At 38.9% G+C, this 20,734-nt stretch overlaps 1 protein-coding gene across 1 annotated transcript in view; it reads left to right on the forward strand.

Annotated features, from left to right (window-relative positions):
• Positions 1-20,734, forward strand: part of LOC100623332 (melanoma-associated antigen B16-like) — a 742,359-nt gene that overhangs the window by 433,497 nt on the left and 288,128 nt on the right. The window contains 1 exon segment of the mRNA XM_085007606.1: positions 5,797-5,888. Coding sequence (XP_084863732.1) covers positions 5,836-5,888 — 53 coding nt within the window. The 5' untranslated portion in view covers positions 5,797-5,835.

Below are 20,734 nucleotides of genomic sequence, written 5' to 3' on the forward strand. Positions count from 1 at the left end.
TTTATCTTATGTCAGTTTGATTATTAGACCAGCCAAAGTACCTAGAAGAGAAGAAGGAAAAAATTTTTCACCCCTACACTTTGCTTAACAGTGGAATTGGGGAGGGGAGAGAAACAAGTTAGAATCTTTCTTAATATGATTTGTTTGAAAGGAAAATTATGGAGCTTATTGATCTTGTTAGTATTTATGCTAATAGTTAAACTCTACTTTAAAATTCACCCTTTTTACTTCCAAATAAAACACAGTGAAGATCAGTTATGCTCTCTAGTTTTTGTAAATTTCAATTGATTTAATAGTTAAAATGAACAATGTAAAATGATACAGATTGTGGTGATCATTTTATAATGTATAGAAATATGGAAACACTGTGTTGTGCACCAGGAACCTAACATAGAGTAGTAGGTCAATTATATTTCAAAAACAAACAAACAACAAACTCAGAAAAAGAGATCAGAGTTGTGGTTACCAGATGCTGGGGTGGGGTGGGGCAGGCGGAGGGGAATTGGATGAAGGAAGTTGAAAGGTATGGTTGTAGGATAAATAAGTCCTAGAGATGTAAGGTACAACATGATTAATATAATTAAAACTGCTGTATGTTATGTTTGAAATTTGCTAAGAGTAAATCCTAAAAATTCTTATCACTAGGAAAACTTTTTTTTGTTTTTTTTTTGCTTTAGGGCTGCACTCGCAGCATATGGAAGTTCCCAGGCTATGGGTCAAATTGGAATTATAGTTGCCAGCCTACACCACAGCCACAGCAACACCACATCCTTAACCCACTAAGCAAGGCCAGGGATTGAACCCTCATCCTTGTGGATAATAGTCGGATTCGTTTCCACTCTGCCACAACAGGAACTCCTTTTTTTCTTTTTTCTTTATATACATATATATATATAAATGAATGAATTAGATGATGGATGTTCACAAAACTTACTGTGATAATCGTTTCATTATGCAGGTAAGTCAAATGGTTTTGCTGTACACCTTAAACTTACACAGTGCTGTATGTCAATTATACCTCGATAAAACTGGAGGGAAAAAAATGATAAGGATTGTAATATACACAATGATATTTATTAGATAATTTTTAACTTTTAAATGTGTCTTCTTATTTGTCATATGAGACAACATGGTATTGTTGTTAAGAGCAGGCCTTAGGATCAAAGTTTGAACCATGATTTTGTGATTCTTAGTTTTGTTATACATAACAACTTGGATGAATCTCAAGGGCATTATGCCTAGCTGTAAAAAGCCAATCTCAGAAGAGTACATAGAGTATGATTCCATTTATAGGACTTATAAAAAATGTCAGACTATATGGACAGAGAACAGATTAATGGTTTCCACAGACAGGCAGGGAATTACTGGGTTGGATTGGATTATAAAGAGTTAGCACAATGGAGTTCCTGCTGTGGTATGACTGGATAGGATCAGCAGCATCTCTGGAACACTGAGACTCAGATTTGATTCTTGGCCCAGCACAGTGGATTAGAGATCCAGCATTGTCGCACCTTTGGTGTACGTCATAACTGCTGCTCCTTGGGTCAGTCCCTGGCCCAAGAAACCCCTAGGCCCAGGGGTGACCAAAAAAGAAAAAAAAAAGTGTTAGCATGAAGGAATTCCTCTGTGGCAGTGGAATAGTTCTGCTACTGAGCCAAACTTGGGTCTGCTCATGCTTACACAGTCAATCTACGGACACCAGATTGAGGTGAAGGAAAGTGCAGCGGTTCATCATAAGGCACCATACAAGTAGTCCAGGACAATTAATGCTCAAAAAGCCTGATCTCTCCAGAGTTTTAGGGAGGCCTTTCTAAAAGCAAGGTGAGAGGAGAAGTCAGGAATATGCAGTCAGCTCTGCACAGTTCTTTGGTTGACAGTGAGGTAACAGGTTGGTGTCACAGGCATTAATATCAATCCTTAGGGGCCAGTAGGTCTGAGGGCTCTATGCTCATGGTCATCAAGTAGTTAACATCTTCTACTGGGTCAGGGGTTTTTACATCTGTAAAAGACCTCAGAAATGTGCTTCAGATACTGTTAAGTAGGTACTTCAGAGAGGAGGTAAAGCAGAGGAGGAGTTCGTCTTGTGGCTCAGTGGGTAAAGAACCCTACTAGTACCCACAAGGATGTGGGTTCGATCCTTGGCCTCACTCAGTGGATTAAGGATCTGTCATTGGCACAAGCTGTGGCATAGGTCGCAGATGTAGCTCAGATCTGGTGTTGCTGGTGCAGCGGCTGTGGCATAGGCTGGCAGCTGCAGCACTGATTCAACCCCTAGTCTGAGAATTTCCATATGCCACAGGTATAGTCATAAAAAGAAAAAAAAAATGTTATTTAGCCACAGGGTTCCTTCCAACACTACCGCTTATACTATGAATTTTATAAGGCTGGTATCAATGTCTGTACTTGTTTAGTTGTTTTACTTAACATTAATTTATATATTCATGTATATTTATATGGTCCTAACATTTTTCACTTCTAATGGGAATATTATGTGGCCCCCAAAAGAAAAAAAGCATAGGATATGGGGGAGGTGTCTGTCTTGGAAAGGACCCATGGGGTCCTGCTTGGTTACAGTTAAGTATCTCTGTTGTGGCTGTCCCTAAATCCATGTATGGGTTCAAATTGACTAGAAACACACACACATACACAAACAAATGCATGTAAAAAATGATGAAAATGGAATAAAGTATGTAGTCTGGTTAGTGGTATTTTACCAATGTAAATTTCCTTGTTTTGGTATTTTATTAGTTTTACAACACGTCACCACTGGGGACAACTAATTACTATTTTTATAACTATGAGTCTATACTTATTTTAAAATGAAGCACTTCCCATTGTGGCTCAGAGGAAATGAATCTGACTAGTATCCATGAGGACGCAGGTTTGATCCCTGGCCTCATTCAGTGGGTTAAAGATCTGGTGTTGCCATGAACTGTGGTGTAGATTATAGACATAGCTCAGATCTGGCATTGCTATGGTTGTGGCGTAGGTCAGTGGCTTACAGCTACAATTTGACCACTAGCCCGAGAACTTCCATATGCCACTGGTGCGTCCCTAAAAAAGACCAATAAAAAAAATTAAGATTAAAAAATAGAATTGGAATTAAACTATTGAAAAATGGAACACTAAATGGGTAATGTATTGATATTAAGTAATTATTAATTTTTAGATATAATAGTGGTTATCATGGTTGTGATTTTATTTATTAATTTTTTTGGCTTGTGGAAATTCCTCGGCCAGGAATCAAACCTGTGCCACAGCAGAGGCAATATCAGATCCTTATCCCACTGTGCCACCAGAGGAACCCCCCATGGTTGTCATTTTTTACTTGTCGATATTAGTAATGAAACCCAGATTGGGACTTGAACCCATGGTTTTTAAAATTAGAATCACTCACCTGGTGTTTGGACTTACTGAGGCTCAGGTTCTTTGTGTCTCAGCAAAGAAGAAATTCAGCGAGAGACAAAGTGATAGGCAAGAAATAGATTTATTAAGATAGGACACTTGTGAGGAATACAAGTGGGCAGGGGAGGAGACTCTGCCCCCAGGGCTACTATTTTTATAATCCATGGAAAGTGGAGAGTGGCAAAAGATGGCCTTCCTCATTTTTCAAGCTTACATCACTAGCTCTTCCTTCTTATTAGATAATAGAGAATTTGACCCTATGAGTTCAAACTAGGACTGGCATGGCGCTTATTCAGATCAGCAGAAGGGTGGTAACATATGCTAAAATATATTGAATCATCTCAGGTTTCCTTATAGTGAAGGTCTCCTACTTGGGAATGTCATTCTTCCCTTAAATTTCTGCCCTTGGTCCTAAGGATGATTATCTTGCTGAACTTGAATGCAGGACCCATTTTTATCTTTCACTCAATGACCTGAAGCATATCTCATGCTTTTATTTATGGTTGTATAGTTAAGCAAGCCTCATTCATTCTGACGGCTTTCTTGAGCGATTATTAACTTACAGTGGTCTCCCAAAGTTCCCTAGGTTTTTTTTTCCATCTGTGGTCCCGTACTGGGACTTCTACAACTACCTGTGTAACTCTCCTACCCTATTGCTATCAGTAGGAGATATTTGCGGATGAAAGGATGTCTGGGGTGTTCTTCAAAATAATGTGGAAGATAGTCGAGACAGTGGGTATATGAAGCAGGATTGGCCATGAGTTAGTGACTATTCATATTGGATGAGGGCATGGAGATTAATTGTTCTGTTGCTACACGTATTTGCAATTTTCTTAATAAAAATAGAATCAACAAAATAGTGATTCCTTAAACATGTCACAATCTCGATTTTCCCCATGTAAGCTTTTTTCTAATTGTTCCACTTCAGACTAATTGCAAATGTCATATTCTCAGTCAATACCGCATACCAACTTACTGTCTCACAAGAAACCTTCAGTTCTCCTGCCAGTGATTTAATTGTCATATATCAATACAGGGAAGCCAAGGACATGTTTTGTTAATAAAGCCTCTTAAGTAGTTAATTTTAGAAATGTCCATTGTATGTTAGATAAAATAAGCATCATTTTAGTTTGCAATTCTATCTTCAAAGAGATTAAGTCTCTTAGAAGGGAAGTATATACTCTTTTCTTAACCACTATTCCATCTTGATCTTTTTTTTTTAAAAAGTATCAATGCAGGCAAAGGGCTGTGTGCAGCATGGCTCCAGAAGTTTTATATTTTTATTACTTGGGTTCTAAGAACTCTTAGAAAGGTGAAAAATAGCAATAGTTTTCTCAAGCTGTATTCAACATTTTTCTTTCCTCTCTTCATTAAAATAGCTTCAACATGTTTTTCTGCCTCTGGCCCTGCCTAATTAGTGTCAAATTTAACAGTTTGGTAATCACTTTGGCACCAAGAGTTGTATCTTGAAACACGTCTTTTGTGCCTGTGCCACTGAAAATAGATATGAGTAATAGGCATCTTTTCAGAATTAATTTGAAAATTGTCTTTAACCTTATGATGAAGCATGATAAAGTGAGAAAAAAAATGTATAATGTATGTGTGACTGGGTCACCATGCTGTACAATAGAAAATTGACATAAAATCAGCTATAATGGAAGAAATAAAAATCATTATTAAAAATTGTCTTTAAAAGTTCTTAGTACAATACATGTGGGAAATTTTATAGAGAAATTTTGCCCACTGTAAATATGAAAAACTGTATTTTCCTTTGTTATTAATGAAAGGCTAGTTTAAGAGACATATATTAGTGATTCATTTTACATTTTTTATTTCAATTCAAAAAATTAATCTTATATTTAATTTTTTTCAGTATTTGAGACTCAATATTTTGTTTCCAATGCCTTAAAAAAATTCCAAGATCTCAATATCGGATCACCTCTATTTAATAATACCCTTGGATTTCCCATCGTGGCTCAGTGGTTAACGAATCCGACTAGGAACCATGAGGTTGCGGGTTCGATCCCTGGCCTTGCTCAGTGGGTTAAGGATCTGGCATTGCCATGAGCTGTGGTGCAGGTTGCAGACGCAGCTGGGATCCTGTGTTGCTGTGGCTCCGGCATCGGCAGGTGGCTACAGCTCTGATTGAACCCCTAGCCTGGGAACCTCCCTATGCCGTGGGAGTGGTCCTAGAAAAGGCAAAAAGACAAAAAAAAAAAAAAAAATCCTTTAAAAATGTTTATTACAGAAAGGTAGTATTTTAATATTAAACCTTTTCTCCCTAGTTCATTTAATGCCTTTAGTGACCTCAAACATCATTGGCTATTGCCAAGGCTATAAAAGTTACCTGCATTACTAATATTGCTTTGTATTTCGCATTGTATGTTGAAGGTTTAAAACCCACACTGATGAGAGTTGCTTCGATGTCAAATGGAAGAAGTTCTCCACCCTGAGGTTTTACCAAAACTCAAGGTCACTGCCAGGTAGGAAGTTTGTGGTGAATTGCTCAGCATGTCTGGGGAAAAAACTGTATATATCAACCTGTTATATTTGATTACCTCATTCTTTTTGTGAGACCTTAATGACTAGAGACTGTATCCTGCTACAGTAGCACTTATAGCCATCATCTATGAGCCTGAAACTTGTTGCTTTATGGGATTTTTACAGAATAATAGTCAGGAGGCATTTTTTTTAATTATTGAAAGTTGTTATTTTTCCCAGAGTGACAAAATGGAATCCTAAAGATTTTTTTCAATCACGTATTTATAGTGTACAAAGAAAAACTATAGTCCCTATAAAAATGAGAACAACTCACTGTCCCAAAAGAAAATCTAGTCATTTTTAAATTCATGTATAAAATAAACTGATCCCAATAGCTATCATAATGTTGCCAGACACATGTTTGTGTGCCCTGGGCATCATGAAGCCAAACAAACATAAACCTAGGAGTTTGGAGCAGAGAAAGCTTCATTACAGGGCCAAGCAAGGAGAACAGGTGGCTCCTGTGCACAAAAAAACAAATTTCTTCATGCTTTGGGGGGGGGAGAAGTTTTTATAGCCAAAATTTAGGGTGAGAGCTGCAGGGTATGTGGTTTTCTTCTGATTGGTGGGTGGTGAGGTAACAGGGCGGTGCTCCACAAATCCTGTTCTCAGCCTCAAGTTACCATCCTCTACCTGGGTGAGGGCTTTAGACGCTGAAGAAGAACTCAGATATATTATATATAGCCCTTGAGGAAGAACCTGGACCCTGCTTTTTAATTTCTGCACTGTTGTTTCTTGACTGCTCCTCCTTTGTTTCTGTATTCCTTTACTTCCCTAATTTGCATCTGTTTGAATCTGTCTTTTGGAACTCAGGGAAAGTTTAGGAGGCTGAATGAAGCCGATTTCCTAAAATAAGAAAGGAGAGACTAGGATTTGTACTGAGGGCGGGGTGGGGTGGAGACCAGGGTCTTGCTTATTTTCAATAAGGCTTTTTTGTTTATACTACTCTTCCATTGTGATATTTATTCACTCCTGTTTAGTTTTCCATTTGCTGAGTTGTAAGTACTTTACAGGCTCATTAAGTTCTTGGGCCTAAAAATGGATCGCAGTGATCTGAAGTGAATTGAGTGACATTTAAGAGTTAAGTGACCATCTTTATGCCAGGGTTAATTACATTTGAGATGAAGACTGAAAGAAGTTGAGGAACGTTTTGGCCAAGTAAGGCAGGGAGGAGCATACTGCATGGGGAGGTCATACATGAAGGAGTTTAAAATTCAAACTGATGGGAGATGGAGGTAGAAGGTAAAGTGCAGCCTCCAAAAATGGGTACAACAGTGAAAAGTAGATAAAGAAACAGGGGCATTTACATTGGAATTCACTGATCCATTGAGTAAATGTGTGTTGAATATTGTGGCAGAGGGTTTGAGGGGGGACTGTGGCTATGAAAGGCCTGGATTGGAACCCTAGTTCTATCAAGGTGCACGACGTCTGTTCATTTACTTAAATTGACCTCAGTTTTCTCATCTGTTAAGTGGACTTAACAACCCATATAAAGCCATCACGTCAGTGCTTGACATGTGAAAAGTATCAAGGATTAACCACTATTACTATGGTCATCATCGTTGTTGTTATTGTTTTAACATTCCATTACTACTGCTAGGCAATGATGTTGCCAAAACTCTGACTCTATCCGGCCATTGCCAAAGAGAAATGTGGAGACAGAGTTTGGGGTCAAGGAGAAAAAGATAGCTTTATTGTTTGGCCAGGTGAAGAGGGCCACAGCAGGCTAATGCCTTAAAGAAGGTGCCCTCCCCACCAAGGGAGTAGGAGGTGGTTTTGGGAGTGGAAAACAGGGCCAACCGGGCCGCAGATAAGGATCAGGGTAGAGGCAAGCTTGTATTGTCTTTCAAAGCTAGTGTTCAGAGGCCCCCAGAACTGGTTCTGGTGGTCTTCTCTTGCCAGAATAAAGACATCTTCATCAAGTATTTCTTCCATTTGTTGGGGTTTTAGTTCTGCAGAAAGGCTCAAAGATATTTATATATATATCCCTTAAGGAGGAACCAGAACCTTGCCATCCCCCTTCCCTGCTTAGCAACTGCCCTTTGGAACTCGGGGAAGGTCATAGAGGCTGAAGCTTATTTCCTAAAAATAAGAAATGGAGGACACAGAAAGGCTTGTGTACCCAGGAGGCTCACAGGGCCCTGCTCGGTTACAGTGATGCATGATCTAATAAATGAGAGATGAGTAAGACAGAGTGTCCATTCTCAAGAAGCTCAACCCAGTGCAGTAGAAATCATTGATTTAAAGGCAAATAACTATTAAAAATGTCTTACATACATTTCTAAAATATAAAAGATGAATATAAGATATTTAAAATATAAGTGACTTGTCACTAAAGTTGCATAGGGAACCAATCAGATATTGTTGTAATGATTATCATTTGTTTACTGATTTTCTAGTCATTCAGAACTGAGTTTGTGGCTTAGGGCAACCCAGTGGTTACTAGTATTTTTCTAGTATGTTTCATAATCAGAGTGTAAGAAGTTTCCTGTCTCTGAAGTGATTTCATTATAATTCCAGTCTTTTTAGAGTCCAACAAAAAATATGCAAAATATTCAAGAAGCTTAAAAACAAAATCTTATCTACAAAAAATTAGGAACTGAAAAGTCCCATAGATCTAGTAATGAAACTGACAGCACTTATGGCTTGAACCTAACCACAACCCAGATTGAAACTTAAACCCACGTGCTAGGACTCAAACCCAGCCAAAACCCAGATTGGGACTTGAACCCAGTTTTTAAATTAGAATCACTCACCCAGTGTTTGGACTTACTGAGGTTTAGGTTCTTTGTGCCTCAGTGCAAAAGGAATTTCAGCGAGAGAAAGTGATAAGCAAGAAAAAGATTTATTAAGATAGGATGCTTGTGGAGTTCCTGTCCTGGCGCAGTGGAAACGAATCCGCCTAGGAACCATGAGGTTGTGGGTTTGATCCCCGGCCTTTCTCAGTGGGTTAACGATCCAGCGTTGCCATGAGCTGTGGTGTAGGTAACAGACGTGGCTGGGATCCAGCGTTGCTGTGGCTGTGGTGTAGGCTGGCAGCTGTAGCTCTGATTGGACCCCTAGCCTGGGAACCTCCATATGCTGTGGGTGTGGCCCTAAAAGGTAAAAACAAACAAACAAAAAAAAAAACAAAATAGGAAGCTTGTGAGAGATGCAAGTGGGCAGGCAAGGAGGCTCTGCCCAGAGGATTAGGTGGGCTAGTTGTATAATCTGAGGGGAGTGGGGATGGGAAAAGACCACCTCTTCCTGTTTTTTAGAGTAGTAGCTCCTCCTTGGTATCTGTAAGAGAGTATTTGACCCTGTAAGGTCAGACTAGGACTGTCCTGGTGTTTATTCAAATCAACAGAAGGGTGGTCCTTAAACTCCTGGCCTTGGTCTGAATCTGAATGCATCCCCCACCCCATGACCTGAGGCATATACGCATATCTCGTGCCTCCACTAGTCAAGCAAGCCTGCCTTGTTCTGATGTCTTTCTTGAGCAATTATTAACTTACAGTGATCTCCCAAAGTTCCCTAGGTTTCCCTCTCTTTCTATGCTCCCTTATTGGGACTTAACACAACTACCTTTGTAACTATGCTATTCCATCCCTATCAGTATCAGTGACATATGAATTGCAGATATCAGAACTATATTCAGATGTCCCTTGGCTCTGTACACAGGTTCATGAATAATAAGGCCTCTTTATTAACAGTTTCAAAAATTAACATGTTCATATGCAGGAAGAAAAATAATTTTCCCTCTACCCTTTTAGGTTCTTGCTGAGGCATCTTGTAATAAAAGATTAAAAAGAGAAAAACATTTAATAACATATATACTTCCTATATAGATGGGAGAAACCCAGGAAAAACTGAGTAACTCTGAAATGGCCCAAGCCACCGCCTACCATCTTTAGCTAAATATGAAAAGAGATGTTGGAGTCAGGGAGAGGGAGCCAGCTTTGGGAGGTTACCAGGGATAATAAGGGTAAGGTTCTTATGCAGATATTAGTCCATTTCTTTTCTTTGATAAGAGTTTCTAGAGATTTAAAGTCACTCTTTTCTTCCTGGTTCAGAGAGGAAGACCCCTTTACAAATGGACATTTCCCTTATAAATGTAAATGTGTCTTACAAATGTCAAATTGTACCCACTTTTCAGATCTTTCCCTGTATCTGCTGTTTTTTAAAAATAAAGTAATCCACATGTCCCAAAGGCATATTTTGGAGTGACATATTCTCTTCTCCTTCATTAATAAGGATGCCTTGTGTTATATATAGCAGAAGTTTAAAATTTGCTATAATTCTAAAAAGCAACTGTTTTTAGAAAAATATGACTTACTCTTTTGTATTTCTTAAAATTCAGACACAGAAACCAAGTGTGAGATCTTGAGGAAAAAATGTTTATGGTGTTAAAACCCAAAATTTATCTGAGTAAATTTGAATATCTAATTTGCTTTATTCAGTAATACATGAATTGGGCAGCGTTACACCTAGCAAGTAGAAACATATTCCAAGGAGCTGTACAAAAGGAAGATTTTTAATGGCAGAAAGAGGATGGGACAAGAAAGTGGGGGAAAAAAAAAAAGGATTATTTCCAGCAAGCTCATCTTCCTTTGGGGGAATGGTGGGGATCTGTCATGCAGACTACCTCTCCAGTGTGGATCTGGAATTTCCAGATTGATTGGTTTAAAATTCCACTCAAGTAAAGGCTAAAACTGCAATTATGTTAGATACTAAGTTATGCTTTGCTGACATTAGGGTTAGTTCAAGTGACTCCACTTGGGGCCTGTGGTTTCTTTTTTTAACAATGAACATCAATGAGCTATGCAGTTTGTTCTTTAATACATTCTGCTATTTTTATTTTTTATGGCTGCACTGGTGGCCAGGGATCGAATCTGAGCCATAGCTGCGCTCTGTGTTGCAGCTGCAGCAATGCCAGATCCTTTAACCCACTGGGCTGGGCCGGGGATCAAACCCCCCATCTCCACAGCAATCCAAGCCACTGCAGTTGGATTCTTAACTCACTGTGCCACAGTGGAAACTCCTCTGCTAATTTTTTTTTAAACAAAATCCAGGCAGAACATTAAGTCTGTGCCTGGGATGGAGAAAAAAGTCATTGATGAATGGCTCTATGCATGGATAATAAAAGTAATAGCCATCATTTATTAAGATCTGTCACATCAGATTTCAATCAAACCTCTTAAATGAACTTGGATGAAAGCTTTAACCAGGAATGAGGTGGATTTAGCATTTCCAGGAGAGAGCAGGGCAGTGGACAGAAGCCTGAAGTTTAGAACTATATTTCCTGGGGAAATAGAAACTACTAGTACTGTTTTCTTGATGGGAGTGAAAGGGGCTGATGGATTGGGAGATGTATTCACAGGCTGAATTTGGTGGTTGTCTGCCCTTGACACAAAACAGCACCTGCTGGTTGTGAACGTAGTCATCATCACTTACGGAAAAGTCATTACCTAACAGCTGTAACACACTGTTCCATTCCTATCTCTGTTACTGAACTCAGGTTCAGCTTCTCAGGGCTTGAAAGCTCATACTGGAGAGCAAAGTGTTGGTTGGAAAGGAAGGTTTGCTTTATTTAGGAGGGTGGCAGTCTGAGGAAGTGGGCTTGCGTGAAGATTCTGCTTGATTGTGAAAGCTTTTTAAAAGGAGAAAGAGGAAGCTAATCATTTGCAGACATCCTCCACCAGGTGGGCTTCTTAGTGCCTACAGAAGAACTCAAAGATACTGTTATGGATATTCCTTGAGCAGGAACTAGGATCCTCCTTTAACCACTGCACTATTGTTTCTTGACTGACATTCCCTTGTTTCTGCATTCTCTCCCTTCCCTGATTAGCAGCTGTTTGAATTTGCCCTTTGAAACTCAGAGAAGGTCAAGGAGATTGAGTGAGGCCTATTTCCTACAGATTAGAAATGGGGGACACAGAAAGCATTTGCACCTGGGAGGGCCCCACAGGATCCTGCTCACTTTCATCTCCTCCATGATTATGCGTGTATGCAAGCTCCTCCAGCCTCCACTGGAATTTTTGGCTCCTTCCAATGAGGAGAAAGCCTGAGCAGGGATGGCATTGGCCTTGAGGAATGCAGAAATGTAAGCAGACCAAGGACTTCGGGAAGCTCATGGGGGCCTCAATTAGAGCTATGTCAGTCCCACAAAGGCAGTGTGAAGGGGAAGAGGATGGCAAATATGAGACAGCTCAAAAATCTCCTCCCATTTAGGAGTTCCCGTTGTGGCGCAGTGGTTAACAAATCTGACTAGGAACCATGAGGTTGCAGGTATGGTCCCTGGCCTTGCTCAGTGGGTTAAGGATCTGGCGTTGCCGTGAGCTGTGGTGTAGGTCACAGACGTGGCTCAGATCCCGCGTTGCTGTGGCTGTGGTGTAGGCTGGTGGCTACAGCTCCAATTGGACCCCTAGCTTGGGAACCTCCATATGCCGTGGGAGTGGCCCTAGAAAAGGCAAAAAGACCAAAAAAAAAAAAAAAAAAAAGAACTCCTCCCATTTAGAGCCAGAGAGAAGAAACAGCAGGAGTCCAGACTGAGAAAAATAGATGTGTTATAAATGTATATTCAACCTGTAATTCAGGTTTTGCACAAATCCCTGTCACACAGATAGCTACCAGTGTGTTGGTTATTGTTACAGTTTTGCCATTATGGATGTTCAGACCTAATTGCTTAATGGTAGAGTGATCCAGATTTCCTTTGTGAGACAGATCTTTTTAAATTTGCTTCTTTTAAACTGAAAATTTTGCTGCTTTTAAACTGACTTCCCAATTATACACAGTAGTTCCCTAGTACTGACAGATACAGTTTGTGTAGTCTTAAGGTTTCATGAGTAGCACTGACATTGTACTAGCAGAGTGATTCAAATAGAAACAAGCATTTGAATTACACAAACTAGGGGAGAAGTAGCAAGTCACTGAGCCTGTCCTGTCCTTGAGCATCCCTAGCAAAATGTTGTTCTGCTTTAGTCATCCTATATGCAATTATAAACCAGGGTTTTATTTTGAAAACTACATCAAAAATTAAAGATGTCAGCTGTTGCTGATGATGTGAGAGGATAAAAATCGAAACAATTTGTCAAATTTGATTTTTGAAGAAAGACAAAAATGCTGGTGGCATTCAGTAGTGCAGTGTTGAAGCTGTAGTTTCAGCTCGTTCTGTATGATGTTGAATGGGCTGCCTACAGGTTATGTGAGGGAACAAAAAAACATGTTTTCTGAAATGACTTTAGTGGACGCTCAGGTCTGCAAAATATGCTCATCCAATTAAAAAAAAGCATTAGAGAGAATTGGAGAGTCATTTTAATTGAGGTTTGGGAAACGTATAACTTTTCAAAGAGAAATACGATTTCAGAGGCACTCAGCAGGTATTCCTTTATCATCGTTACTTCTACCTCCTTACAGCCAGCTAGGTTCATCTTTAACTTTACATGAGTCACAATATGCTGTAAGATTGGGTATGGAAGTGGCAAAATTCATTTCAATAGATTTAAAGAACATGTATCCTATATTTATAGAATTATTGAGAGTTTTCAGAAATTGATTTTTGTTTTGTTTACATGTTGCCATCTTTTAGGGGGAAATGATGCACTAGAGTTATAGTCACAATACTGGAAATGCAAGAACTTAAAGGCATTCCCATCTAGGATATTAAGTGCATATATTACCTCTAGTTATTTCATTTATTTAGCAGATATACTGAGTCCCTACATTCCTAATAGAGGACAGCAAGAAGTGTAACAAATGGTTCCTATATTTAAGTAGCTTGCAATCTACTTGGGATAATGAACTGTATAGACAAATACCTGGAAAAACAGAACCAACTAAAAATCGAAAAGGTAGCATATGTCAACAACTAAACAAGCGCTGTAGAAAATAAGGATTTTAGAAACTCACAATAGAAAGGAATATATGAGATGGACTGATCAAATAAACAGTGGAAACATACTTGAAAAGAATCACTCTGGTTATTCTAAGAATAGACTAGGTAGAAAAGGTGGAAAAAGAACAGTAAAGAATCTTTGCTGTAATCCAGGATGAAGATGTTGGTGGTTAGATCAAGATGGCTATAGTAGTAATGGTGAAAAGTACTTGGATTTTGGTTCTGTTTTATAGGTAATGTAAACAAATTTGCTAATGGATCACTTGTGGAGTGCAACCGAAACAGGGGAATCAATGTTTGCTCATAATTTCTTGGCCTGGAAGAATGCAATAATAAAATTATCATTTCCTGAGATGGGAGAACTTTAAAAAAAAATCACTTTAGGGGAGTCCCTGTTGTGGCTTAGTGGTAACGAACCCACTAGTAACCGTGAGGACGTGGGTTCAATCCCTGACCCCACTCAGTGTGTTAAGGATCTGGCATTGTTGTGAGCTTCAGTGGGTCACAGACCTGGCTCGGATCTGGTACTGCTGTGGCTGTTGCATATGCCAGTGGCTACAGCTCCGATTCAGCTCCTAGTCGAACTTGCATATGCTGTGGGTGGCCCTAAAAAGGCAAAAAAAAAAAAAAAAAAAAAAAAAAAATCACATTGGGGAAAAATTCAAGAATTTTTTTGTGGGGGCAAGTTATCGATAAAGGTAATATTAGCATACAAATAGCGATGTTGAGTAGGTAATTGGTTTTATTAGCCTGAGATTTGGGGAAGAGGCCTAGGCTGGAAATACGATTTTTGGTTTCTTCAGAGTACAGATGGTGAAGACATTAGATTGGCAAAATCACCTAGAGAGGGAGTATGGATAGAACAACAGTCTGAGCTTAAGCCCTGGGACATTACAATGTTTAAAAATTAGGGAAATGAGAAAGGATAACTGATACAATCTGAAAAAAACTAGCAGTAACAGAGGAGAAAATCCAAGGGAGTGCGATGCTCTGAGGATGATGTGGGCACAGTGGTTCAAGACAGAAGGAGTGATGAACTGCACTAGATGATGGACACACGTTAAGTGATACGAGGAGTAAGAATTGACCTTTTACTGAAAGTGTGGAGAGAGTAAAACATCCCAGAGGCAGTGGTACTGGATACTTCATCTCTGGAGATGCTGGAGTCATGGAGAGCCTTGCCAGGGACGATATAGGAGAGTGACATTGAACTAGTTGCTAAGAAGGAGTGTCTTTAAAATGACAGTATAAAGGGAGAGTAGAGGTGGGAGATTCTGATGTCATGAGCATCACAGCTGGTACTCGAATGAGGAGGGCAGTGAACAACGTAGAGTGGCAATAGTAAGGAAGTATCTGCCCAACACCAGACCCAGTGATCTGTGGAGTCATGGGATGGGAGGTTTAGTATCTCATTTCTGAGGCTTTAAATGTCTGTATTTGCCAACACTCCTCCATGGATTTTTAAATACCCCCCAAGAGGGGTATTACGGCCCCTGGTTGAAAACCACTGGAGCTATTTCCAAAGCTCATTTGCCTTTTCTGATTTTTTGTTGTTATTGACACTGCCTCAATTATGTGACCTTCTCGAGCTTGTAAAATGCAGTGCACATCTACACCAGTGTTATTTTTACATAGCCTAACAATCCTTTGTATCTGGGGTTGGCAAGGTTTCCAGGAGATACTTCTTCACCTGGTGTTTTGCAAGACTTCTGTTTTATTGATTTACATTTTTAGCCATGGACTCCTTTGCTCAAAGAAGTTTTATAGAAGCACCAATGAATAAACAAATGAAATAGAGCATTTCTTTTTAAATACTAAGGGTTTGTATGTGTTTTGCTGGTGGTGGGGGGTTACTGAGGAAGAGAATGGGGTGGCACTTTGTAAAAATAACAACCTGAATACAAAAGGATTACAGTCTGATAGAAGAATTCTAGACCCAGGATGTGGTGACAGGTATTTATAGAAATTATCCCTTCCTCTATGTGGTATTCCTTAAATTATACTGCCCAGTAGGATACCCATTCTGCCAACATCTGCCAAAGCTAATGCTGGAGAAAACTCTAATGGAACAGGGGTGTTTAATAGCTTTCTCAGTGCTTTTGCTATTGAAAAAATAGCTGGCAGATCTGTGTTCTTTAGCCTACTACAGATCAGAATGATCTGAATCTGAAATTCACAGAACACTGAGCTAGAGATATGAATAGCCATGTCTCTGTTGAAGTGGAAGGGAGGTGACAAAGACTTGCCTTGACCAAACCTTAAACAGGTTCTTCTATGCCCTCTTATCAGTGAGGACTTGACTTTGGGCTTCTGCATTGATCCTTGCTGAGTCAAATACTAGCAAGAATCCTTTTAAGTCAGTTTAGAGAGAATACTCCACCCCCCCCCTTTTTTTATTACTCAATGAATTTATTACATTTATAGTTGTACAATGATCACCACGATCCAATTTTATAGGATTTCCATCCCACACTCCTAGTGCATCCTGCCGCACCCCAAACTGTCTGCTTTGGAAACCATATGTTTTTCAATGTCTTTGCCAAGCTTCACAATCATGAGTTCTCATTGATGAAGACACTTGCCAAACTTTTAAGAAAAAAGACATTAGATCTGTGATCATCTAGACCTCAAGAGGAGGGGAAAGTCATTTTTTCATCAGAACATGATTGACTCCCCTCCAAGGAAGTAAGTGCCCAGTGCCATCAACTGCTCCTAAACTTGCAAGAGAAAATAACCCTGTAAGTTGAAGGGCACTCTACCAAGTTTCTCATTGATATAGGAGCAAAACATTCCACTTTTAGCATCACTTCATTTCCTGTCCCCCTTCCTTGGAGTCCAAAACTTTAACAGTGATGGGTTTGATAGTTTGCCTCATGATTTCGTCTATCTCAACCTGTTAATAATTCTATGGGATCTTTTAAAGCTCAAAACAACTTCTTCCTTCTCAGTTCTGCCACCCAAGTAAATCTGTTAGGGAGGGATCTTCTCATGAATTATGGTATCAGTGTTTATTGTCCCTCTGAAGGACTTCTTCCTACAGGTCCTCAGCTCCTCCCTGTCATGTCTATGTCCACCAAGGGCTTTGTCCAACTTGCCTGAGTTTCTTTGCCCCTTTCAACCTAGTACTTATTTAATTAAAGATTTAAATCAACTGTTAGATAAAATTCCGAGTTCCTGTCGTGGCTCAGAGGAAACAAGTCTGACTAATATCCATGAGTTCACAAGTTTGATCCCTGGACTCTCTCAGTGGGTTAAGGATCTGGTGTTACTATGGCTGTGGTGTACACTGGCAGCTATAGCTCTGATTTTACCCCTAGCCTGGGAACCTCAATATGCTGTGGATGCGGCCCTAAAAAGACTAAAAAAAAAAAAAAACCCACAAAAACCTAAAAAAAACCTGTTAGATAAAATTTCTTCTTATTTATGTGCAAAAAAAAAATTTCTACCAATATTGAACACATGCAGGTTGTAGAACCCCTTAAAGTGGAAATAGATTCTTTCACATCCCTTCCTGAGATTTTTCAATATCTAAAACCAGAAGGACTTCAGAGACTTTGCCCAATATTCCAAAGTTTATTAGCCAAAAATGCTTTTTCTTCACTTTTAGTCCATGTAATACTCCCATTTTGGCCATTAACAAATGGGAAAGGATGTCAGTTCAAGGTCTGACATCTCTCAGTAAAATCATCAAATCTAGATTTTCTTTGATACCTAATCCTAATACTGTCCTGTCTGTTATCTCCTCCAGTACCCAGTATTTCAGTCATTGATTTATATTCAGCTATTTATTTATTTATTTTTAGTATTCCCCTTCCCAAGGAATCCTAATACTTGCTTGCCTTTACTAGGAAAACCAAAAATATATCTGGACAGTTATGCCTCAAAAATTTACTGAGGTGACTCCCTACTCTTGGATACACTGAATGCCAATTTGAAAGACTTAAAAAAAAATCCCAGAAGACTCTGCAGTAATCCAACACAAAAATGACCTCCTTATATGTTCTGGCAGTTATGAAAGTTCCCTTCTGGATACTGAATACCTTCCAAGAGTGGGTCACAGGATGGCTAGAGACAGAACTCAGTTATGCTCTCTGTATGTCTCATATCCTGATCTTGACATCTCAGTCATAAGAAAAACTATCTCTGCACATCAAGTATCTACCATCCAACATTTTTCTCTCCCTTAAACAAAATGATAGCTTGAGAGATTTTGGGGAGTCTTATGGGATATTGTAATGTGTAGATTCTTAATTTTCCTATGATTGCTTTACCCCTCTATTCTATGACTAGGGAGTCATCCCCAAAACCAGTAATCTGGAATCTCCTATACAAAGATGCTTTTGAGAACCTCTGCTTTCACCTTCCACCCTTGGACTTCCTAATTACTTGCTCCCTTTTCTCTTATTTCCTCATGAATGAGAGAATCATGCCATTGTAGTATCATCCAAGAGGCCTATTGGATACCAGAGATCTGAGAAGTATAGCTTGACCTTAGACCTAGTAGTTGAGGCACCCTTTTACCTGTGAACTTTGTCCACAGTTGTCAAAATTGTCCATGCTACCTCTGATTTAGTATTAGGTCATCTCCTTGACATAAATGTTCCTCATGTTGTATAGACCCAATTTCCTAGTGAATATGCACGGTACTGTTTCACACCTTGACCTCTCACTCTTCCTCTCTCACATCACCTATCAGAAACTTAACCCTGCTTGCTTGACCCACTGACAGAATCTCCCATGATTGTTTTGTTATACTAGATAATTATCTTATTTTAGGCTAGATTTATCAGAAAACTCTTCCCCTCAAGCTGATCTCATTATTTATGTTCATGGCCCCTCCCTCCAGAAGGAGTATGGGACCTTCCAGGTTGGATATACTATCACTGAGCAACACATCTCTTGAATATCAGGCTCTGCTAAATGTGTTTTTTTGTTTGTTTGCATCTGCGACCTACACCACAGCTCATGGCAACATCACAGCCAGGGATCGAACCCGCCACCTCGTGGTTCCTAGTTGGATTCGTTTCTGCTGCGCCATGGCAGAAACTCTGGCTCTGCTGAATGTTAAGTCAGCTCAAGTGGCTGAATTAATTGATCGCATTCAGACTTGCCTACAAAGTAGAGGGCAAGATTAACATTTATATGGATAGGAGTTCCTTTTCTCATTGAAAGATGGGCCCTATTTTCCCTCTCTTAATTATAACTAGTAGAATGGAGCTGAAGGGATGCTGCACAACTTCTGTGTCTAGGTGAGACAGTGTCCTCTGTCTTCCACCTTAGAATGAATACTCTATAGGAAACCAGTCCTCATGTAGAAAATGCATCTACTGGGAGATATATAATATAGAGATTATATGTAGATACATCTGTTGACAGTCCCAGCTGAGCTGCGGGTGAACAACCAGCATAAACTGCCAGTCATGAGAATTAGCCAGTCAAACCTTAAGGTAACTATGGACATGACCACCATGGGACTGCACCTGTAGGGCAGAACTTCAGTAATTAAAATGCACCAAAAATGTACCCCAAGCCTATATATCGAATGTAATTATTGAGGAAAATTCTATTTGCTACTAAATATTTTTTTAAAAAACCTAGCAGTGTCAATATGTGTAAGGCTTGCCTTATTACATTCCCAGAGCCAAAGTTATAGAAAATAAGAGTCTTTATAAAATATTCTGCCAGCATATTTTGATTACTTGATAATTCTAAGTAATTCCCTCAATATAAGAGAATCATGTGAGTTCAGGGCAGGAGAATCAATTTTCTTTCATATTTTGAATTCCTTTGACATATATAATTTAATATCATAGAATTCCTGATAAATGCAATCTTTCCTTAGGAAAATATTTATTAAAAATTAATGAAGTAGGTCTATTTCATATTGCTTTTGAGGCTGTTTTTAAAATTAGCACATGCAGAAATACCACAGAATAGAAGATAAAAGCTGCTTCTAGTTTGAAACAAACACTTAACAGTAATTAGGGGGATTAATTAAAAATTAATTCAGATTTATTGCTTTCTTTTTTGTTTCTTCTATACAAATGTTTTGCTATACTTGCCTCTTTTATTCTCTTTTAAAAAAAATACCAGGGCATAAAGCATCAGACCTTACTACATCAGAAACTGAATCTGGTGTCATATATTTTCCAGTGATACCCATAGCCAAACTACCATAGAGACATTAAAAACATCAAGATACTCAGTGAAAATACAAAATTAAACCAAATGCCAAGCCGAAGAAATTAATTCATAATTGGCTTAGTATTCTCTCAAAGGCTTAGGGAATGTGGAAAGGTAATCCAAATGTCAACTTGAAATTGGATTGAGAAGAAATGAATAAATGTAGGAGAATAAAGAAAGCAAAAGTCGAGCTTCTGATTTATTATTCCGAAAAAGTTGGGCAAGACATAGATGCAAAATTATCAGTTTTAGAGTTCCCTTGTGGAGCAGTGGGTTAGAGATCTGGTGTTATTACTGCAGGAGCTTGGGTCACTGCTGTGGCATGGATTTGATCCCTTGCTTGAGAACTTCTATATGCTGTGGGTATGGCCAATAAATTTACCATTTTTTCATGGAAAATAATATGTTCAACATAAAGGTGTAAAATATTAATGTTAGTATTATTACTACTACAGTAATCTACTAAAATTAGTATGATATCTCCACAACTGAAAGCAAGTCTTATTGGTGTATGAATTAAATTCTATATTTAGTATTATGTAATATGCCCCTGTGCTTCCTCATCCTCTTCCTGAACCTAAATATGGGCCTGTGTTCTCTGTCTCCAGTTAACTAATTGCAGGCAGAATTCCCCAGTCATGTTTAAAGATGAATTATAACAATGAATTTTTTTTCCAACTTAGAAATAATCATGATAGCATTCTTGCAGAAAATTCAAACATTTCAATGTCA

Source organism: Sus scrofa, chromosome X, assembly GCF_054392235.1.
Source record: "Sus scrofa isolate SSC_HxYL_T2T_F1_AM1 chromosome X, Sscrofa_HxYL_maternal_Yorkshire_Landrace_v2.0, whole genome shotgun sequence".
Taxonomy (NCBI): Eukaryota; Metazoa; Chordata; class Mammalia; order Artiodactyla; family Suidae; genus Sus; species Sus scrofa.